This window comes from Sus scrofa, chromosome 17 (assembly GCF_000003025.6).
Source record: "Sus scrofa isolate TJ Tabasco breed Duroc chromosome 17, Sscrofa11.1, whole genome shotgun sequence".
NCBI classification, from domain to species: Eukaryota; Metazoa; Chordata; class Mammalia; order Artiodactyla; family Suidae; genus Sus; species Sus scrofa.
The window spans coordinates 43,798,273-43,817,068 of record NC_010459.5 but is presented as its reverse complement, the minus strand read 5'-3'; the positions used below and the strand labels follow the sequence as shown (position 1 = coordinate 43,817,068).

Genomic DNA, 18,796 nt, shown 5'->3' with positions numbered 1-18,796 from the left:
CGTCCGGTCCCATGTGCCTAACGCAGGAGATGAGCCCACAATAACCACAGGAGGAACAATGCATGCACTTGTCATCAGGGTCCTGGAAAGGCCCTCTCAGGGCACCCAGAGCGCCGAGCCCCGGCTCCCATTCCCCTGGCAGATGCTCAGGGTGGTTGTCAGCATAACCCAGTAAGAGCAAGTCAGGCAGGGCTTGTCTTCACCTCCTGCGGCAGGGAGGGGGGCATCTCGATGGGGGGGCTGGCAAGATAAGGGCAGCAGGCGATCTCGAAGAAGGCACTGAGTCTTCTGTGTCCACAGATGGAAGTGTGGGCTGGCTGAATAGCACATGTGGCCTGAGGGCAAAGGAGAGACCAGACGGCACAGTCCACGTAAAGAAAAACAACACTGGTCCTACAGAACACCCACCTTACTGTCGCTTTCTCCAGGGTGCGGGGACAAGCTCAATGTTGCAGTGGGAATCAGGTATCTCAGGCTGTTCCCAGCACCACCACGAACTTGCTAGGTGCCCTCAGCCCTGGGGCCTGGTTTCCTTATCTGTAAAGGAGAGCTCAGCCTTCCCAACTCCTTCCAATCATGGAGCTGTGATGGCGCTCAAACAACACAATGGATGAGAAAATGCTTCATCAACTAAACGCACTATTCAAATACTCAATTTTTCCCCTGCCCCCGATTTCTGTATACAGACTCAGGGAGGGAACAAAGAAATAGGAAACAGACTTCTAGCCCCGGCTGGGAGAGCAGCCATGGCGGCCAGCTTGGTGGAAAGGCGGACTGCAGCTCTGTAGTTAGCTACGGTGAAAGCAAAGGAAACCGTTATTAAGCACCCACAAGTGGAGTTTCCAAGTGGCTCAGTGGCTTAAGGGTCTCATGTTGTCACTGCAGTGGCTTGGATCACTGCTGCAGCACGGGTTCAATCCCTGGCCCAGGAACTTCCTCATGCTGTGGGCATGGCCAAAAAAAAAAAAAAGTACCCACAAGTGCCACACGCTGTGCTGAGCACTCTCATATGCCATCTCATTTGACCACCATGAACATACAGCTCTGTGACGGAGAGTTAATTTTACAGCTGAAGATCAGTTTCAGACAGGTTATGGTAACTTGTACCCAAGGTCACAGGAAGAGGTGAGTCTCAGACCCAAATTTGGCTGATTCTGGCCACAGCTGCTAGAAGCCACCCCTCACCCTGGGCTCGGCCTAAAGTCTTATCACCTGTTAGCAGGCTGCTCTCAAAGATCCCCCAGGGAAGCATGGGCACCATGCTTCTCTGAACAAAGCACTCTGCCAGGAGCTCCAGAGCCCTGCCCTCCTCCTACCCCACCTCCCCTTCTCCTGGGACTCTCCTCCAAGTCCCCACTGACGTCTGCAGTTCTAAGGGTGGGGGTGGGGGGGTTCCTAGCCCCTCATTTGAGGCCTTTGCAACCTTAGGCCTTGCCTGCTCCACCTTAGCCACCTCCGGCTTCCTTGAAGCCACATCCCAAAGGAAAGGGCACACAGCGGAAAGAGATGCCGGGAGCTAACAGAGACGGACACCGACCTGGACAGGAGAGGCAGAGTCAGGCCCAGCCCACTGAGAGGCTGGCCTTAAAGCACTTCCTGGAGGACAGGGGTCTCCCGCCAACATGCTCAGACAGCATTTCTCTGGGTGAGCTTCTCAGAAATGAGCGTCGGAGACCTTCATGTGCTATCACTGCAGCTGCTCCCAGCCAACTGCCCTGAGGCCCCACAAAGGTCAGCAGCAGGAAAGAGTCCTGACGGCAGAGGAGCTGCTGAGAGCCTCCACAGAGGCCAGGTGGGCCTCCTTTTCTCTGAATCAAAGCACCTGGTGGCCAGGCACCAGCCCGCTCCTCACGACAGGCGCACTCGCTCCCTTCCATGCCAGGCCCTCCTGGGGGTCTTAAACTTCAGCTTCCTCCTCGTCAGAGCTCCCCTGCAGGAAGTGCTTACACGGTGCCACACTCCACGTGGGGCACTTTACAGATTCCCCCCGAACCCTCGCAAGACCCCCACGAGAAAAATGTGGTTTGTTACTAGCCCTCTTTTACAGACGAGGAGCCAATGCATAAAGTCGCATGCTCAGGGTCACAGGGCAAGCGAGCTGCGCAACAGGATTTTAACCTAGGCAGTCAGAGTTGAGGACCCGAATGCTCCACGGCCTCCCCCCTGCAGGCCCAGCCCTTCCCCTCCATCACCCCTGCATCCCGCCTGCCTCAGCGAGGAGGGTGCGCCATGCAAACTACAGTAACTCACTGGGACCCCTTCTCAGTTGCTCCCAGACAAACACAAAACAGTCCCGCTTCAGCCTCTGGTGTCAGGTGCTGCCCACAGGACAGAGCACAACACGCAAGGCAAGGCACCCTCCTTAGGCTGCCCCAGTCTCTCCTCTGCCACATGAAAGGCACCCCAACCCCTGCATGGTGAGAAGTACCTTCGTCAGGGCCCAGCAAGTTCCTCAACCACTCAAGGCCCAGCTCACAGGTCACCTCCCCTGTGAAGCCTTCCTGGCTGTCTCTTCTCAACCCCCAGCTTGCCAGGCACAGCTCGTTACTCTGCATTCCCAAAGCTCTCCGTACAGACCGTTATTATGGTACAAGACACATGGAGTTCTAATTACACATTCCCAAATCTGTCTCTTCCAAGAGTCTGGGAGTCTCTCAATGGCACGACCCATGTCTTATTTTTTTTTGAATCCTCAGTGTCTAGCACTGGGCAAACAGGAGATGGTCCCATGGTAATTTATGGAGCAAAGAAACATCCCTCCTTCCACAGGGCCACCCAAAACAAGGCTGATGGCTGAGATCTCTAACTGGTGACTCAGGCCTGTGCACCTGTGTGTGTGCAAGCTGGAGGGAGAAGCTGGGGGCCTCAGCTCTTCCAGGCATCTGTGAAGCAGGCCCCTTTCCCAGGTTCACAGGAAAGAAAAAGCCCCAGCTGGGGGGCCTGGCCAGGCTGGGCTGGAAACCCACACATCAGGGCAAGCCTGGGCTGCTGAGGAAACACTAAGAGCTCTGACTTCCCCTGGAAAAACTATAGTCAGACAGGAAGCACACAGGCGAGGATGGCTAGCTCTGGAGATCCGGACACGTGCTCTCGCCCCTCTCCCTCGGGAGCAAGCAGCCAGCACAAAGAAACTCCCTGATGATACAGGGCTGCCCTCCCTGGGCGCCTTGGGCCCAGCCTTGAGCTGGCCTTGTGGTCTGTCTCCTTAGCAGTCTGTCAGCCCCCGAGGTCAGGCCTCCATCACCTCCTTTCTGAGCCTGACTGCCCTGTCCAGGTGTTGCGCTTTCTTCTGCCACCCCCACCCCTGTCAGCAAAGGTACCACTGGGAACTGTCGCTGTTGGCCTTGGTTTTCCTGAAGGCAAGGGCCTCTTTTCATTCACCACCTATGGAGGCCTGGCCTCTTAATGAAAGAATCAAAGATGAAAGCCTAGGGCTCCAAAAGTCCCCACAGACGTGCTTGGCTGACACTCACAGCCCACCATGGAGCCAACAGCCAAGTCATTGTGCCCACAGTGACCCCGGGCTGAATATCTAAGCCAAGAAGGCACCAGAAGGAAAAGTGTGGGGCCAGAACCTAGAGAGGCTGAGGCGGTCTCTAAGGCGCACTCTGAGCAGGAAGGTTTTCCTCAGAGGAGCGGCAGAGCCCACCGTGACCAGGGGCCCACTCAGGCACGACCCAGGGCTTAGAGTCTTCTTGGGACTGGCCCGCCAGCCACCGACTGGAGACCTGGGTCCAGCCAGGCCTGTCACACAGCAGCACTGACAGAACTCACTCCTGACATTTCCACGTCCTCATCTGCAGAGTGAGGTGGTCCTCTGGACCACCCCCCAGGGCCCTTGAGAGGGTGAGCCAAGAAAACATGACGAAAAGTCTCTGTGGCACTCAGCAGGAAGTCTGTAATTGCTTTGTACTCATTTATGTTGGTATCTGTAACATAAAAGGCCAAACATCACCTGGTTCCTGTCACGCCACCACGACAGCCAGCACCAAGGCACCTCCCCACCCCTCTTTCAAGCCAAACTCCCACCCTAAAGTGAGCACCTGCCTGCCCCATCTCACAAGTGAGAGGTACAATGAGAGGAAAGAGAGCTGGGCCAGAAAGAGGGCCTGTCCGTGTGTGTTGTGCACTCTCACTGAACCCCAGTCTCTCCTCAGGGCCAGGGACACCCCGAGGGTCCCAGAAGTGTCTCTCTCTTTGGCCAGGTTCTAGGCACTGAGTGGTACCTTGGCAGGATTAGTAGGAAAAGGCCAGATACCTGGGGCATATGGGCAAGAGGCCAGGTGGTGAGAGACTTCACTGACAGTCCAAACATCCTCAGAGCCTGCAGAGGAGGCTGCAGGGATTGGAACCCACCAAGAAGATGCACCCATGAATGGGGAGAAGTGGAGCAGTTTCAGGGGGAGGAAGGGTCTGAACGCTACACGAGCGTCCACTAGCCTTTGCACCCAGACTCCCTCAATCTGGACCTCCAAACTCAAAGGGCCAGGGCCCCTTCTACATCCCCTGTCCATGCTCCAGGTCTCTCCAATCCCAGCTAACTGAGGAGATCACTGAATCTCTACCACTCTGGCTGACCCACCCTTGGGGGCTGAGGTCACCAGGTCCTCGGCACTCCTGCCTCCAACCCCAAAGACCTGGACTAGACTCTTGCCTCTCCACTTCCCTTCCTTCTAAGCCGGCCCCACCTTAAACAAGAAAGTCACACCCAGGAGTCAGATGTGCAAATCATCTCATACTTACTCAATTCAACATGGTAGGTGGGTAGCTGGGTCCTGGCAAAACAAAACCATTTCCTCCCCTTTCCGGGTAGTGATCTAAGTGAAATGTGAACTGGGTCCCCGTCCTTCTCCCTTCCTGTACCCTCACCCTCTTCTACCAACCACCACCCATTCCCAGTCTGCGGCAGTCGCAGACTGTTACTGTCATTATTAACACTTTAAACATTTACGATGAGTCGAGCACTATGCTAAGTATTTCACATATTCTCATTTAACCCCCACAGCAACCATATATAGTGGATATATCACTACTGCCGCTTCTCAGATGAGGAAACTAAGGCTCAAAGAAGTAACTGTGGGGGGATCACAACTAATATATATATGCTTCAAATCCATATACATCAGTGGTTGCCTTCAACCACTGTGCTGCCCCTTACTGCCTGCTGGTCACACACACCGTCTGAAACGCAGCCTCTCATCCAGGAGTCTCCACTGGGAACCTCCAGCCCGAGCTACCAATTCAGGAGAGCCCAGGGTGCACCACAGAGGCACAGAAGGGCCGTGCCTGAAGTCTGATACCTGGGTGATGGTTCCAGGACCATCTCAGCTCTCTGAAGTGTCTGTCCTTCCTCCACTTTGGAATCCAGTCTCTCAAATCACTATAATTTTCTCCCAATGGCCAACAGGGCTGATGGGGACTGAAGTCTGGAAGTTCAGCCGCTGTGTTAGATCTGAGTTTGTGGTTGAGGATGGTGGCCTCACCACAAGACCTTCCTTCCTCCCAATCTCCTCAGCCATCCACACACATGCACACCGTACCCAAGGAGGTCTATAAGACCATCCCTGGTGGGGTGTCACTTCCTGAACCCCCTTCCTCCACATGGACCTAATTCTGAGCCTGACTCTAACACCGGTCCCTGGGGGGTTGGGGGGGGGTGGTTCCTAGCAGGAAGCAACCCACAGCCTGGGGTTGCAGACACATCATCTCTCACACTTGGAGGCAGGGGAATGGAGAGCAGAGCTGGGTGCCTATCTGGCCACAGCACAGGCACTCGTTTCATGGAATAACACTTTGAAAGACCTAGGGTTTTTTAAAATCTCCCAACCTCTCCTTCACAAAAGTAGCCAAGGTCAGGCTTGGGAAGGCAAAGAGGCAGGAAATCAAGAGTAGCCACTCTGGGCTCCCTGCAGCCATGGGGACCTGGGACGTAGGACACAAAGAACTGGACCACAAATTGGCTGCCTGCTCTTGAAGAGTACCTGACAGACGGCAGAGAAGCTGCCTTTCTGGGGCCCAAGCTCCTGAGAATGTGCTTCCAAGGCAAGGGGAGCCTGGCCCCTTTCCCTGCCCCGGCTTTGGGTGTCTGCCCACGCACACAGACCTCCAAAATTCAGCTTCAGGACAAAAGCAGCAGCAGGAAAAAGCAGCCAATGCCTCCTCTCAGGCTTTTCCAAACCAAACAGGACCACTTTCCTCCCTCTCCCCAAGAGGGAGATGAGTAGGCCTGGCTCCGCTCCAAAACCTGCCCTACCCCAACATCTCCCTAAGTTCTACTTATGGAACCCCCGGTTCCTTTGTAAATAGGAGTCCAGCCGGGAGGCCCACAGTTTCACCAAGAGCACTTTTTTTGAAGAAAGGGTGCATCTGGTCTGGCCCCAGCTTCTGGGCCTGGGTGGGGGACGCTGCCTTGGCTCCCCTTGCCTTGGCCGACACCACTCCCGGGATGTGGGGGGCCCGATGCCGGCCCCGCTGGTCTCCAACCGGCTAGGATTTTTAGGCCTCTCGGCAAAGCGCCTGGAACACTCCCCCCAGCTGGGGGAGGGGGTGTCCTGTCAGGTGACTGAGGACCCGGATGCCCCCCGCCCCCGGTGACCACCCGGGCCGAGGCGGGGGCGGGGCCCGGAGAGTGTGGGGGAGGGCCCGAAAGTTTGCCCAAGCCTCTCCAGCGGCGGGCCGAGGCGCGCGGGAGCTGGGCGCAGACCCTGGCTGCCCCCGCGCGCGCGCGCGCGCTCGGCGGGCCCCGGGGAGGGGGGCGCACTTACTGGCCCCCTCGATCTTGTCGGCGCCACGGCTCCACGTGATCTGCCGCGTCTCCAGCTTGACCTGGAAGGTCTTCCGTTCGGGCCGCTGCGACTTCTTGGAGTAGAACAAAGTCATGACGGTGCCCACCTCGAGGCTGCGGCAGAGGTGCAACACCTCGGCGTCCGAGGGTGCGCCCGGCCCGCAGCCATTGGCGCAGGGGGACGCGGCGCCCGCCATGGCTCCGGAGCTGGGGGCGGCACGGGCGGCGGCGGCGGCGCAGGCCGGGCGAGCGCGAGCAGGCGGCGGGGGCGGGCGCGAGCAGGCGGCGGAGGCGGCCGGCGAGCGGACCCCGGCGGCGGCTTCTGCGGGCGGAGACGGGGCGGAGCCTGAGTAGGGGGCGGGGCGGCCCTGCAGGCCCCGCCCCGGCCCGCGCGCCGGGAACAAAGGCGCCCGCGCGCCCGTGGGGAGGACCCCCGCTTGCTGCGCCTGCGCCCCGCGACCCCCGGACAGGCCCCGAGTAGGGGCACTGGGAGCAAAGGCAGCGCGGACGCTCGTGCCGCTCGCGGTCAACCAGCCGGTCCCTCCGTCCCGCAGAGCTTCCTTTCGCGGCCCCGGACACAGCCTTGCGGCCACGGCCGGCCCCGTCATGCACGGCAGCCTCGCTCCGGCTCGGCCGTCAGTCGCACACGCACAGACGGCTGCCTAGCCCACCGTCCCGCACAGGCCCAGCCGTGGCAGTTTCCTCAAGCCCGCTCCCGGAGCGCCGCCTGCGCAGCGACCGGGCGGAGAGGTGAGGGTGCGGAGCGCCCCCGGGGCCCGCCAGCCAAACCCAATACCTGGGCAGGCTGCCCAGCAGAGGGAACCAGGCCAGGCCGGGCCGCCTCACACCCGCGGCGGCGGCGGCGGCGGCGGCGGCAGCGGCGGCGGAGGCGGGTCCTCTACGCGCCCTCGGGGAGGGGCGGGGGCTGGGACGCCTGAAGATTGGTCGGCTGGCTCTGATGGACAGCAAGCCTGTCCCGCCCCTCCTTTTGGCAGCGCTGCAGGGACCGCGGGCGGCTTGCGAGACTGACCCGCGTTTGTCCCGCCCCTTCGGCCAGTGTGGCCTAGCGGGGCCCAGTCATTCGGGATAGCCCCCCTACGCAGGAGCACCCCCTCCAAAGTCTCCAGTGATCTTCGCCTCTGTCCCTTGCCTGGGCCAATACCTTCCCCACCCCAAGCTCAGTCTTCACGTGATAGGACGCAGGCTCAGGCCCTACCTTACCGCGCTTCTCCTGCAGATGCTCTCCGAAGCTTTGGTTTTCTTGGCCCCGTACCGCTTGTTTTCCTCCTCCTTCTCTGGCAGCTTCCTCTCGGCCTCAGGAGCTTCTCTTCCTCTGGGGTGGGTCCTGAGTCAGTTCCGAAGGCGACCTGACCCTTACCACGGCGTCACCCCCTACTCAACCCAGGTACCCTGGTGCCAAAGCTGTACCTCCCCTGCACCCACCTACCTAGTCCACGTCCCGACTTAACACAGACATCTCACCTCCCTCTTCAAATTGCTTATTCTCCTGTCTTCACTCTCTCAGAATATAGCATTAAGCTCTAAGATGCTTTGGAGTTACCCTTGATTCCTCTCTCTGCCCCAACCTCACAGCAACCCATCAAGTCTGGTTCACTCTGCACTCAAATATCTCCACTCCACCCACAAGGGCAAGGCCCATCTTCTCTCTTCCAGACTATGTACTCTTCTTGGTTTTGCCTGCATCTCATCTATTCTTTATGCTCTCCTCTTCAAAAGGAAATTAAATCATGGTTTCCTACCTCCAGCCTCAAACCGTCCATAGCTTCATAGCTTCCCGTTGTACACCAAATCCACTCTCCCCGCCTGGCCCAGCATGGTCTGGCTCCTTTCTGTCTCACTCACTGCATCTCTTACCACCTCCCCTCACTCCATCCTCCAGCCACAAGGCGTTTTGATGGTTATTTGAATAATTCTCTTTGTCTTCCTGCAGCCACTCCCTAGACTCACCCGTGCCATCCGCGTCACAGGACACCGCCCAAGCTAAAGACAACTTTGGTCACAGTGGAGTCTGTCTGACAGATGTTGAGCCAGGCAGAGCAGGACAACATACTGCATTTCAGAGGTGAGAGGCCCCAGCAGAGCACCCAGCTGATGCTAGAGAAAGATCCAGGCAACCAAGATTGTATGAGTGTGAGTGCATAAATAAGAGTGTGTACTCAGGCAGTCCACCCCACCGGGTGGTGACTGGGGCCTGGGGCTGCTTCGGACTTTGTCTTGCTGTAGTGGTAGTGTGTGTGTGTGTTTTGATCCCCTCAAGAGCGGCCCTCAAGAAGCTGGGAATTCAGTCTGAAGTTGAGATGTTTGTGCTAATAGTCTTCAGCCACTCTGCCACCCAAGGGGAGGTGGAGTCGGTGAGATGGACTGCCACCTAGTGACAAGGCCGTTAAAGTGGGAGGGAGGGAACAAAAGTTGACCCAAGCGTTACAAGTTACAAGGTTTACAGCACGTGGTCCCACCTGATCCTCATGATTACTCTTTAATCAGGGATTATTGTTCCCAATTTACCAGTGAGAAACTAAGATTCAGAGAAGTTCTGCAGCTTGCCCCAAGGCCACATAACTAACACATGAGGATTTGAACCTAAGCCTGTCTGACACCAGGCATTCTCTGTCTCACGGGAGAGCCACTGGCTTTTGTAGGCTGGTGGTCAGTAGCGAGTGAGCACAGAGGCTAGCTGGCGAATCAGCAAGGGTGAGGGGAGGCCTTGGGCGGGGCTGGCCCAGGGCACAGGAAACTTGAGTGCTGGACTTGAGTGCTCCCTGTGTGTGGCTGGGGCTGGCGGGGCTTGAAGTGGAGCTTGCCCCTGTCTGCAGCCTTGAGCTGCCATGTGCTAGGAGGCCTCAGTGCCATGAGTCAGGAACCCAAGAGAAACTCAGCAGCAGCCTTCCTGGAATTCACAGACATTAGACAGATAAGCACTATGTTATATAGGGACAATTGTGATGGAGACTATGGAGGGAAAGAAGGCTATGAGGTAAAACATTAGGGAGACCTACTTCACTGATGGAGTAGATAAATTTCTCCAGGACTCAGCAGAGGCTTAAAGGATGTGAGTAGATGGCTGGGCGAATTATTAGGGGTGGGTTGGAGAGAAATATTTTCCAGGCAGAGGTAACAGCATGTACAAAGGCCCTGAGGCCAGAAAGAGCTTAGTAAGTTTAGGAATAGAAAGAAGGCTAGAGTTTACTAAGTGAGGGGGAGCGTGGGAGGTGATGAGGTCAGGAAGACAGGAGGGGGCTGATTGGGTCCCTCCCTGCTTATCTGATCTTATCTGCTTTTCCAGAAGACCTCCTGAGTGCTTCAGCCCTCATTTACTTCATGGGCAGACTGAGGCAGCCTGTGGGTGGTGATACTTTTTAAAAAATCTCCATTTCTCCATTTCCTGAGAGCTTCCCGACATGTAACCCATGCTTCCTTGCTTTTGCTTTTGCTTTTGTCTCTGGGGCCGGGCCTCCAGGGGCTCCAGAAATCTCTGCCAACAGGAGCTCATGTTTTCAGTCTGCTGCCAGGCCCTTCATCAGGAAACAGGGCCCCATTTCCTCCTGGGACTTCTGAGCCAGCATGCCAGGCCTCAGGTGCCTCCCTCCGCCTGAGGAGGTTCAGGAAAAGCAGGGCGCTCTCGTGGAGGGTGTGACTGGTATGGGCTTCCCCCAGCTCAGCATATATATATGGATATGTGGGTGTTACTGGCAGTGCCTGCAGCTGTGCTGGCTGGGAGGGAGCAGCCCAGAACCCACACAAGGCAAACGCCTGTGACATCACCCGGGCTAGCCCTGCTCAGGCCTATTTCCGTCAACATTCGTGCTTCAGCATGCCCCGGCCTGCACCAGTACCTGTGCCTGGAGTGTGTCGGGAAGACCCAGCCCAGTTACCCCTCTGGCCTCTCTGGGCCTGGCCTCGCAGGTGTTTATTTAGCAAACCCTTAGTACAGCACTCAGCATAGAGTAAGTGCTGTGTGACGGCTTTCCCCCCAGTGGCTCATTTGCTCTTCGTTACAGCACTCTGAGATAAGTACTCTTGTTATCCTCATTTTCCAGAAGAAAAAATGGAGGGGTGGAGAGATTAATTTAGAGATACACTGATGGACACATTGCTGAGAGGTGGCAGCAAAAGGAGACCCAGAGTCCCTGCAGTGTGGCCTTCCACAGTGGTATGAACCTTTGATTGTGTTTTCTTACCCCTTCCATAACACCCATACCTGCTGTGTTTTCTGTTTTGAGTTATTTGGTTACCTGTTGTTACAGGTTGATTTCTCCGGGAAGCAGGCACTGTAACAGAGGTTAGTTTGCAGAATGGCTTTTCAGGAGTGCCCATGGGATCAACACTGGAAGAGAGGGAAGGAAACAGGAGGGGGTACGGGGAGAAATTAGGCTGGGATGCAGGCCCGATGACAGCCACAGCCAGCCCCCAGGGAGCTCTGTTGTTTGGTGCTGGCTTGCAATGGCTAGGCTTTCACAGCACCACCTCTGTCAGCCACTGAATGTGGGCTGTCCTGGGAAGAGCACAGCCTTGGCCAGACAGCCGTCTGAAGTTGAGGTGGTCTTAGGAGTTGGACAGGTCTCCCAGCAACAAGTGCTGCCTTGAAGGGGACTCTGAGTGGCCCTCCAGAAGCTATCTCCTTTCCAGTCTTTTAAGTATACTGACCGTTTCTTTTTCCTTTTTCTTTCTTTCTTTTTTTTTTTTTTAGGGCCGCACCTGTGGCATATGGAGGTTCCCAGACTAGGGGTCAAATCAGAGCTATAGCTGCTGGCTACAGCCACAGCCATGCAGGATCCGCGCCAAGTCTGTGACCTACATCACAGCTCACAGCGATGCTGGATCCTTAACCCACTGAGCGAGGCCAGGGATCAAACCTGCAACCTCATGGTTCCTAGTCAGATTCACTGACGCTGTGCCACGATGGGAACTCCCACTCTGTTTCTTAAAAGACGAAAAAAATACTGTGTTCTAGAAATGGCATATGCTGTTATAAGGAGGAAATAATGATGTGGTTAATATGGGTTACCCTGGTTGCTGTGGCTGAGAATCGAATGTCCGAAGCAAAACCTCTTTCTGTTCTGATAAACTGATTACTGGGGGGAGAAAGATTTCTCTGGGGTTAAGTTATAAAAGACGTCTCTCAAACAGATACTTACTTGATTGAAATAGTGGAGAATGTTCTCAGCAGAATAACAGCAAATGCTGACACAGTTCGTTGTTCCTTGCAATGACCTTGAGTGACTATAGAAGGTACACAAGTGAAGCCCCTTCTGCAGTGGGAGGCAGGCAGGTTTATAGACTTGCAGTGTGTAATCTGACCCACACATGAAACTATCCCTTTTTTTGAATTTTCATTCAGTGGCCTTCTATGTTAGATATCTGACCAGCCCATCTCACGGTTTGAGTCAGCCAGCCTGCATCTAAGCATACAGCTGGTGCTTACTAAGTCCTCACCGTAGTGCACCTTGAACTCCGTCACAACCTACGGCCTTGGCTCTTGAGCTCTGGTCTCCAATATCCATCCTTGGCCTCATCTTAGTCGCTGGGCCTCACACTTTTTAGGTTGCACCCTCCTGCTCACCTGGGATGTGCTCTCTGCCCCTTGAGAGCCTGTCAGTCAAGGCGGAACCAGGCTAGGACTCTGTTCTCTCTGCAGACCCTGTTTGCCCTTTGCTGATGGGCCCCTCTGGGGGGACCCAGATGTTGAGGCGGGGGAGCTGGATTCCAAACGTCCCTTCTTCAAGGAGGTAGCAGGGACACTGTAATTGCTTCGCTGGAGCCAGGGAAGGGGTGCACCTTTGCCAACCACTAGCACAGGCCAGGCCAGACCTGCTGTTTTTTCACTTTCTCTCCCTTTCTTCCACCAAACACTCCTGGTGCCTCCTCAGTGCAGTGAGACAGCAGAATGAATCAGACCAAGTTCCCACTCCAGTAGTGGAGGAAGAAATGCCGACAAATGTTTGTCGACAGGTGACAATTCAGTGTGATAAGGGCCCCTGGAGCACTGGGAAGGGACAGCTGACCTTACCTAGACCTGTTGGTGGCTGTGGGGACTGAACAAAGAGGGATATGCCTGAAGATACGCAACTCCAAACATAAGGCGAACTCTTCTTTTCACAATAAGGACACTCCAGGTGTTTTGTGGTTTTTTTGGCAACTAAAGTGTAAATATTTTTAGAGATGCATGATTCAGATGTCTACATGTAACTATTTAGTTATATATTTTAAACATGTTCTAAGTCATATTATTTAAAACACTATATTAACTTATGAGCATAGATTTTTTTTCTATTCTCACCTTTTCAGTAATAAACTATGTGCAGGTTTTTAACATAAATCTTTGACTTCTATGTAGTTGTCACCCCTAAGGCCCCCCCCACTCTTTTTTTTTCTGTCTTTTTAGGGCAGCACCCTCAGCATATGGAGGTTCCCAGGCTAGGGGTCAAATCAGAGCTATAGGTGCCGGCCTACACACAGCCACAGCAATGCAGGATCTGAGCCATGTCTCACGGCCCCACGGATCCTTAACCCACTGGGCAGAGGCCAGGGATCAAACCCTTGTCCTCATGGATACTAGTTGGGCTTGTTAACTTGCTACCGCTGAGCCACGTCGGAAACTCCTAGAGCCACTTTTTGAGTCATCTAATTTCTGAAAGCACATCATTTTCTAAGTTGAGGAGAAGCACTTTTGTAAAATCAACTTTATTGAGGAATAACGTGCATATAATTAAATGCACCCATTTCAAGTGTGAAGTTTGGTGACCTTTGACACCCATTTAAGACATAGACCATTTTCCTCACCCGAAAAGATTTCTGGTGCCCTTTTACAGTCAGTCTCCCCTGTCCCCAGCCAGCACTCACTAAGTCCACTTTCTGTCACTACAGATAGGTTTTGCCTAATCTGAAATTTTGTGTAAATGGAATCATAGAGTATGGACCCCTTGGGTCTACGTTCAGCATAATGTTTTAAGATTCATCCTTGGCTGCTGCAGAGAAAATACTTTTTGAATCAATATGTGATGCTATCACTGGAAATTTTAATCTGGGCATAGTTACCTTTTTGTATAACATTAAAACAGACTTCTTTTAATTTCTCCCATAGATATACATTAATGATCTGCATAATCACCACTTAAACTGTATTGCTTTTAAAATGGAGTTCCCATTGTGGTGCAGCGGAAACGAATCCGACTAGGAACCATGAGGTTGCAGGTTCGATCCCTGGCCTCACTCAGTGGGTTGGGGATCCAGGGTTGCTGTGAGCTGTGGTTGAAGACGCGGCTTGGATCTGGCGTGGCTATGGCTGTGGCTGTGGTGTAGGCCGGGAGCTGTAGCTCCGATTTAACCCCTAGCCTGGGAACCTTCATTTGCTGCGGGTGCGGCCCTAAAAAGCAAAATAAAATAAAAATTGTTATGGAAAATTTCACATGTATGTAAGTGGAGACAGTGAACATGTACCCATCAGCCGACTTTAGTTATGAACAGGTGGCCACTCTTGTTTTGTGTCAGACTCTACCCATTAACCCCTTCCATGTTATTTTGACACAAATCTTTATAATGTTATCTACAAATATTTCAGTGCTTTTCTAAAAGAGTCTCTAAAAAAAATATATATGTATATATATATACACACATATACACACACATAACTGCAGTACTATTTTCAATACCCAAAAAAAGCACCATATTGCTATTTAAAGTGATGTTGAAGAAGCCTGTTTACATGTAATACTTGGGATTATGAGAAATAATTACCGAGTCTGTGGTAAATTTCTTTGCCTCCTTGTTTACTGATTTTGTCAGGGGACTACATATAATCATCCAAAACTAGCTTGACTGAGGTCATTTCAGGATAATGTGTTTTCTCCAAAAAGTGCTTTTTGGTTCAAAACAAGTTGAGAGAACAACCCATTGTATGAGAGATTTTGTAAGGACTGAAATATAAACTTTCTGTTCTCAGAAGAAAAAAAAATTTTTTTAAGTGTTCTGTGGAGGAAATACCTATATTCAGTGTATACGGTATAAAGGGGGCGACTTCGGAGTTGTTGATCTACCGGATGTGGAGGTGCGAGAAAGAAAGGTGTGAAGGATGATGGCTGCCCTGGGTTCCACTTGGGGGACAGAATGAAGGGGGTGCCTTTCCCTGAGATGTGAAACCCAGCCCGCTGGGCTTGGAGTAGTAGGTACTGAGCTTGGTTCTAGAGACTTGAGACCGAGTAGCCCATGGACATGCCCGCCGAGCTGTAGTGGGCAGTTGGTGTCTGGCCCTCAGGGAAGGGGTCTAGGCTGGAGGTAGGAACGTGAGAGTCATCCTGTTCCAGTGTGAATGACATCAGCTGGGCTGAGAAGAGAACCGCAACAGTTAAAGACCTAAGAGAGGAGCTAACAGGCAAGCTACCGCCTTGAGAGAGAGGAGTAAAGCCGGGAGAGGGTGGCGCCATGGAAACCAGAGAAGAGTGCTCGCAGGCGGTGGCCATACACTGTAGGACCGCCTTTCTGTCAGATGTCCAGAAACGAGAGACATATGGAGAACATAGGTTAGTGGAGTTTGGAGGTGGGAATGGGGACGAGGGATCTTACTGAGGGTGGGGGGAGAGGGCTGAAGTTCTAAAACTGAGGAGTGGTGATGGCTGCACCATTCACTCAAGTTACAAAAAAACACTGTATACTCAAAATGGGTGGACTTTATGGTATGTAAAATATTACCAATAGAGTTGTTTACATAAAGAAAAGTGGTTGAGTGTCCAGAGCCACAGATAGTTGAAGTAGGATGCAGCAGCAGAGCCCGTTTAGTGGTTTGGTCACTCGTTCGTTGGTGACTGTGATCAGAGTGGAGGGGCAGCTGGAGGCAAGATGGGGCAGAAGCTGGTTGCAGTGGGTGGGGAAGGACCTGGAGGTGGAGATGAGTCATCCCAGGTGCTTGTTTGTGAAACGGAGAGACGGGGTGGGGGTGGGGGGTGGGGGGGGTGTGTGGCTGGAAAGGGCTGGGAGTTGTGGTTTCTTTTTTCATTTTTTTAAATGTGGCAGTGGCCTGAGGTAGACCTGACAGGAAGAACGGACGGATGGGACCTGCTGACCAGACATGGGGATGGGGGTGGGGGAGGAGCCAAGCAAGCACCCAGATGACTGGCTGGGGTAGCACATGGAGGTGATCTCCCTTTGCCCCCAGCTGGACTCCAGCATCACAAAAGGGGCTGACAGGAGGGAGCTGGTCAGATCCTGCCCATCTGGCCTCTGCTCCCAGACAAGGCTACAAAGTGGGAGGAGGGAACCTACCAGCCAGATGAAAATAGGCAAGGGCTGGGTCTCCTGACGCCATGCTCAAGCATCCTTCATGGCCCCTCACAGCTGGCCCTCACCTATGGAGTCTCTTCCCTCATCACAGTGGCCAGGTCTGTGGCTTCCATTCTCCCAGGATGTCCTTCACAACCATTCTTGACCAGCATCTAGTTGCCCTGCTCTTGCTCTTGGAAAAAGGAGGTTCTTTGCTGGGAAAGGTAGGCACAGTGTCCTGCTCATCAGTAAAATCTGCCTGTGAGACCTCCTATCCATGATTCCTCAATGTGGTCTAAGTCTTGTCTTCTGGTTGTGGCAGGTCCTGCTAAAGGGCATTGGAAGAGCCTTTCTGTTGCTGTTGCTCACATTCAGTGGTGTAGCCACCTCAGCACCACAGAACTCAAAGATACCTGGCTGCAGTCTCTTGTTCCAAAGCAATGATTGCTACATAACTTCCGTTATGGGGTGAAGGCTGCCTCCCTCACTTGCCAAAGAGATGCAGGCTGCCAAGGAGGACCCTTGAGGATTCTTCTATAGGGAGCCCAGCCCCAGGGAGTTCAGAGACCTTCAAGGTGATGGTTCTTTTTCCAGAATATCCTTGCACATGCTAGCAAGCTAGAAGGCTTAGGGCTACCAGCTCAGTGACCAATTCTGACCCCTTTGGCCTTCCTGCCCCCTGCTCCATTTGACCAGGAGACTCGACCTGAACTCCAGACTTACTTGTAACCTAAGATGGAAAAAAAGAACAATTTTTGTAGAGATGCTGGCCAGCTCGGATACCAGAGCACTGGGAAGTGCTCACAGAACTCCCTTCAGTCAACTCAAGAAATTTGCTCCATCTGAGAGAGCTTCTGGGGTCCAGTGTTCTAACTGGTACTGACCCTTAATTCCTGCCATCTTGACTGTAATCTCAGCCACATAAGCAAACCCAAAGTTCCCCACTGCTTTTGGCCAGCACACATGGGAAGTGTTCCACAATCTGCCTCTCAAATACACTTGCTCCAAGAACCTACTTTAGGCTCCAAATCTAGTTCTTGTACCCCACCTGTTCTTGCAGATGTTCTTATACCCACCCTCATTTCCCAGGCCTGCCTTGGTCTAAGGATGTGGCCCTCTGGCTCTCTCCCCTTGGACCCACACCCACGGCAGCAGGACCAAGGCAGCCCCTTCCAGGCCTGGCCCAGCCCCAGTTCCTGGGGAGGGAGGCACTGTGCTGACCAGAGCAGACAGGCCATATCCCACACCAAGTCCCAGGCCCAGAGCCCAACTTCTGGCCGAGCCCTGCGTAACAAAGAGGCAGACACCAAGTTTCCGTTAAGTTGTAGGAATTTATTTTAAATAACCTACAGTTGATTAAAAGGGAATTCATGATAAAAATAGAAGATACTTGAGGGAAGATGTGGGAAATGGACTCTGCACACACGCTATACTAACAATGCCTCTAAAACTAATGATTATAGCAAAAAATGTTTTCACATTAAAATTCTGCTTTTTATGTGTTTTCCCCCCATTTTTTACACAATTACAAAAGAAAAAAAATAAAAGCCCTAAAATCTTGATTTTTTTTTCCTTTTTTTTTTTGGACCAAATACTCATTTTCCTCTAAATTTATTGACCTGTGGAACTTTTTATACAATAAAATCTTTCAAGTGAAAGACTTGGGTTTAAAATGAAAAAAGATGGGTATCTGAAAGGGTACAGAGAATGCTCAGAACAAAGGATGATGGGAAAATGGTTTCAGTCACTGATTATTTCATTATCCTTAGACTCGCTCACCCCTCATCCCTCCCCAACCCCAATCTACACGATCTTTAAGATCAAGAAAAAGGTTTAAATATTTTAAAATAATTAAAAAGAAATAAAAATTCACATTTAAAAAGGAACACTCAAGTCAGGAAATATTTTCCCATCATGCTTTTCTGTTAACAGGTGTCTGAACCAAAACACTGCCAATGTCACAACTGCTTCAAGTTTAATGAAAATTGATTCCCATGACAATAGTGACAACTCTTAACAGGTGCGCTGGGTTTTTGTTCTACTTAATTTTAAATTCCTGAAATGGGGGAGAGGGGAGTTTAGGAATTCATTTCTATTAAAATATAGAAGTTATTGCAAAACCCTAACTGTAAAAACGCACCAATATAATCGGACTTCGTATACAGTAGCTAAGAGAATCCAAATGCTTCAGTGAAACAGTGAATTTGCCTGGCAGAACTCTGACAAATTCCCATCCACTTGACCCCTTGAAAATAAAAACAAAATTCAAAACAAATCATACAGCTAGAATTTTGATATCTGAAATATTTTTAAATAAGTTGTCCATAGGACAACTGGCTCAGCTCTCCCTTATAATATCTCCAGGTTTATCTTTTCTCAAAGATGTTGGTTTTTTAAGACTTGCTGCCTCTTTCCCTCAGGTGCGAGGGCAAGCGAGGCTCACAGTTTATCCATCTTCCCCAACCACACTGTTCCTTTCCACAGAACCCTGCCCCTTAAGACTGGCTAGAACTCATAGTCCTCGTCAGCCATGTCGATGGCCCAGGCAAACTTCTCCCGCTGGGTTTTGTTGTAAATTTTCTCAATTGGGACCCCCCATTTCTTGCACCTGCAAACAAAGGAGAGAGAAGGGGGATTAGTGTGTCTCAGGGAACAAGAGGCCAGATCCAGGGCTGGGGCTTGGATGTGACACCTTTTCCTTGACATCCATGTGAGGAGAATGAGAAGAATGTATCAGAC

The 18,796-nt window shown here is 52.5% G+C and overlaps 3 protein-coding genes across 6 annotated transcripts in view; 1 reads left to right on the top strand and 2 right to left on the bottom strand.

The window, feature by feature from the left end:
* PLCG1 (phospholipase C gamma 1) overlaps window positions 1–7,066 on the bottom strand; it is a 34,551-nt gene extending 27,485 nt beyond the window's left edge. Inside the window, exon 1 of one of the 4 annotated variants that reach the window (XM_021078388.1) lies at window positions 6,765–7,066. In XM_021078388.1, coding sequence (XP_020934047.1) covers window positions 6,765–6,981 — 217 coding nt within the window. In that variant the 5' untranslated portion in view covers window positions 6,982–7,066. Of the gene's footprint in view, window positions 1–408; window positions 6,547–6,764 lie in introns of those variants that run through there. The other 3 variants (XM_021078389.1, XM_021078393.1, XM_021078392.1) reach the window with 3 other exon arrangements.
* On the top strand, window positions 6,980–17,816 carry LOC110257392. The gene is made up of 5 exons (XM_021077695.1): window positions 6,980–7,123; window positions 7,266–7,534; window positions 8,736–8,867; window positions 16,170–16,281; window positions 16,380–17,816. The coding sequence occupies exons 1-5, from the start codon at window positions 6,980–6,982 to the stop codon at window positions 16,527–16,529; spliced, it is 807 nt and encodes a 268-aa protein (XP_020933354.1). The 3' UTR covers window positions 16,530–17,816.
* The window catches only part of TOP1 (topoisomerase (DNA) I), an 89,431-nt gene continuing 88,003 nt past the window's right edge, over window positions 17,369–18,796 (bottom strand). Inside the window, exon 21 of the mRNA XM_021078395.1 lies at window positions 17,369–18,665. Within this exon, the coding sequence (XP_020934054.1) occupies window positions 18,563–18,665 (103 nt within the window). The 3' untranslated portion in view covers window positions 17,369–18,562. The remainder of the gene's footprint in view (window positions 18,666–18,796) is intronic.

Excerpts from the sequence above, each read along its gene's own strand:
- LOC110257392 (XM_021077695.1), top strand. The coding sequence starts at position 6,980 with ATGGCTCCGGAGCTGGGGGCGGCACGGGCGGCGGCGGCGGCGCAGGCC. Across the intron at positions 7,124-7,265 it reads CTTCTGCGGGCGGAGACGGG|GGGCACTGGGAGCAAAGGCA; the intron begins GCGGAGCCTGAG and ends GGCCCCGAGTAG. Across the intron at positions 16,282-16,379 it reads GAGGTTCTTTGCTGGGAAAG|GTCCTGCTAAAGGGCATTGG; the intron begins GTAGGCACAGTG and ends TGGTTGTGGCAG.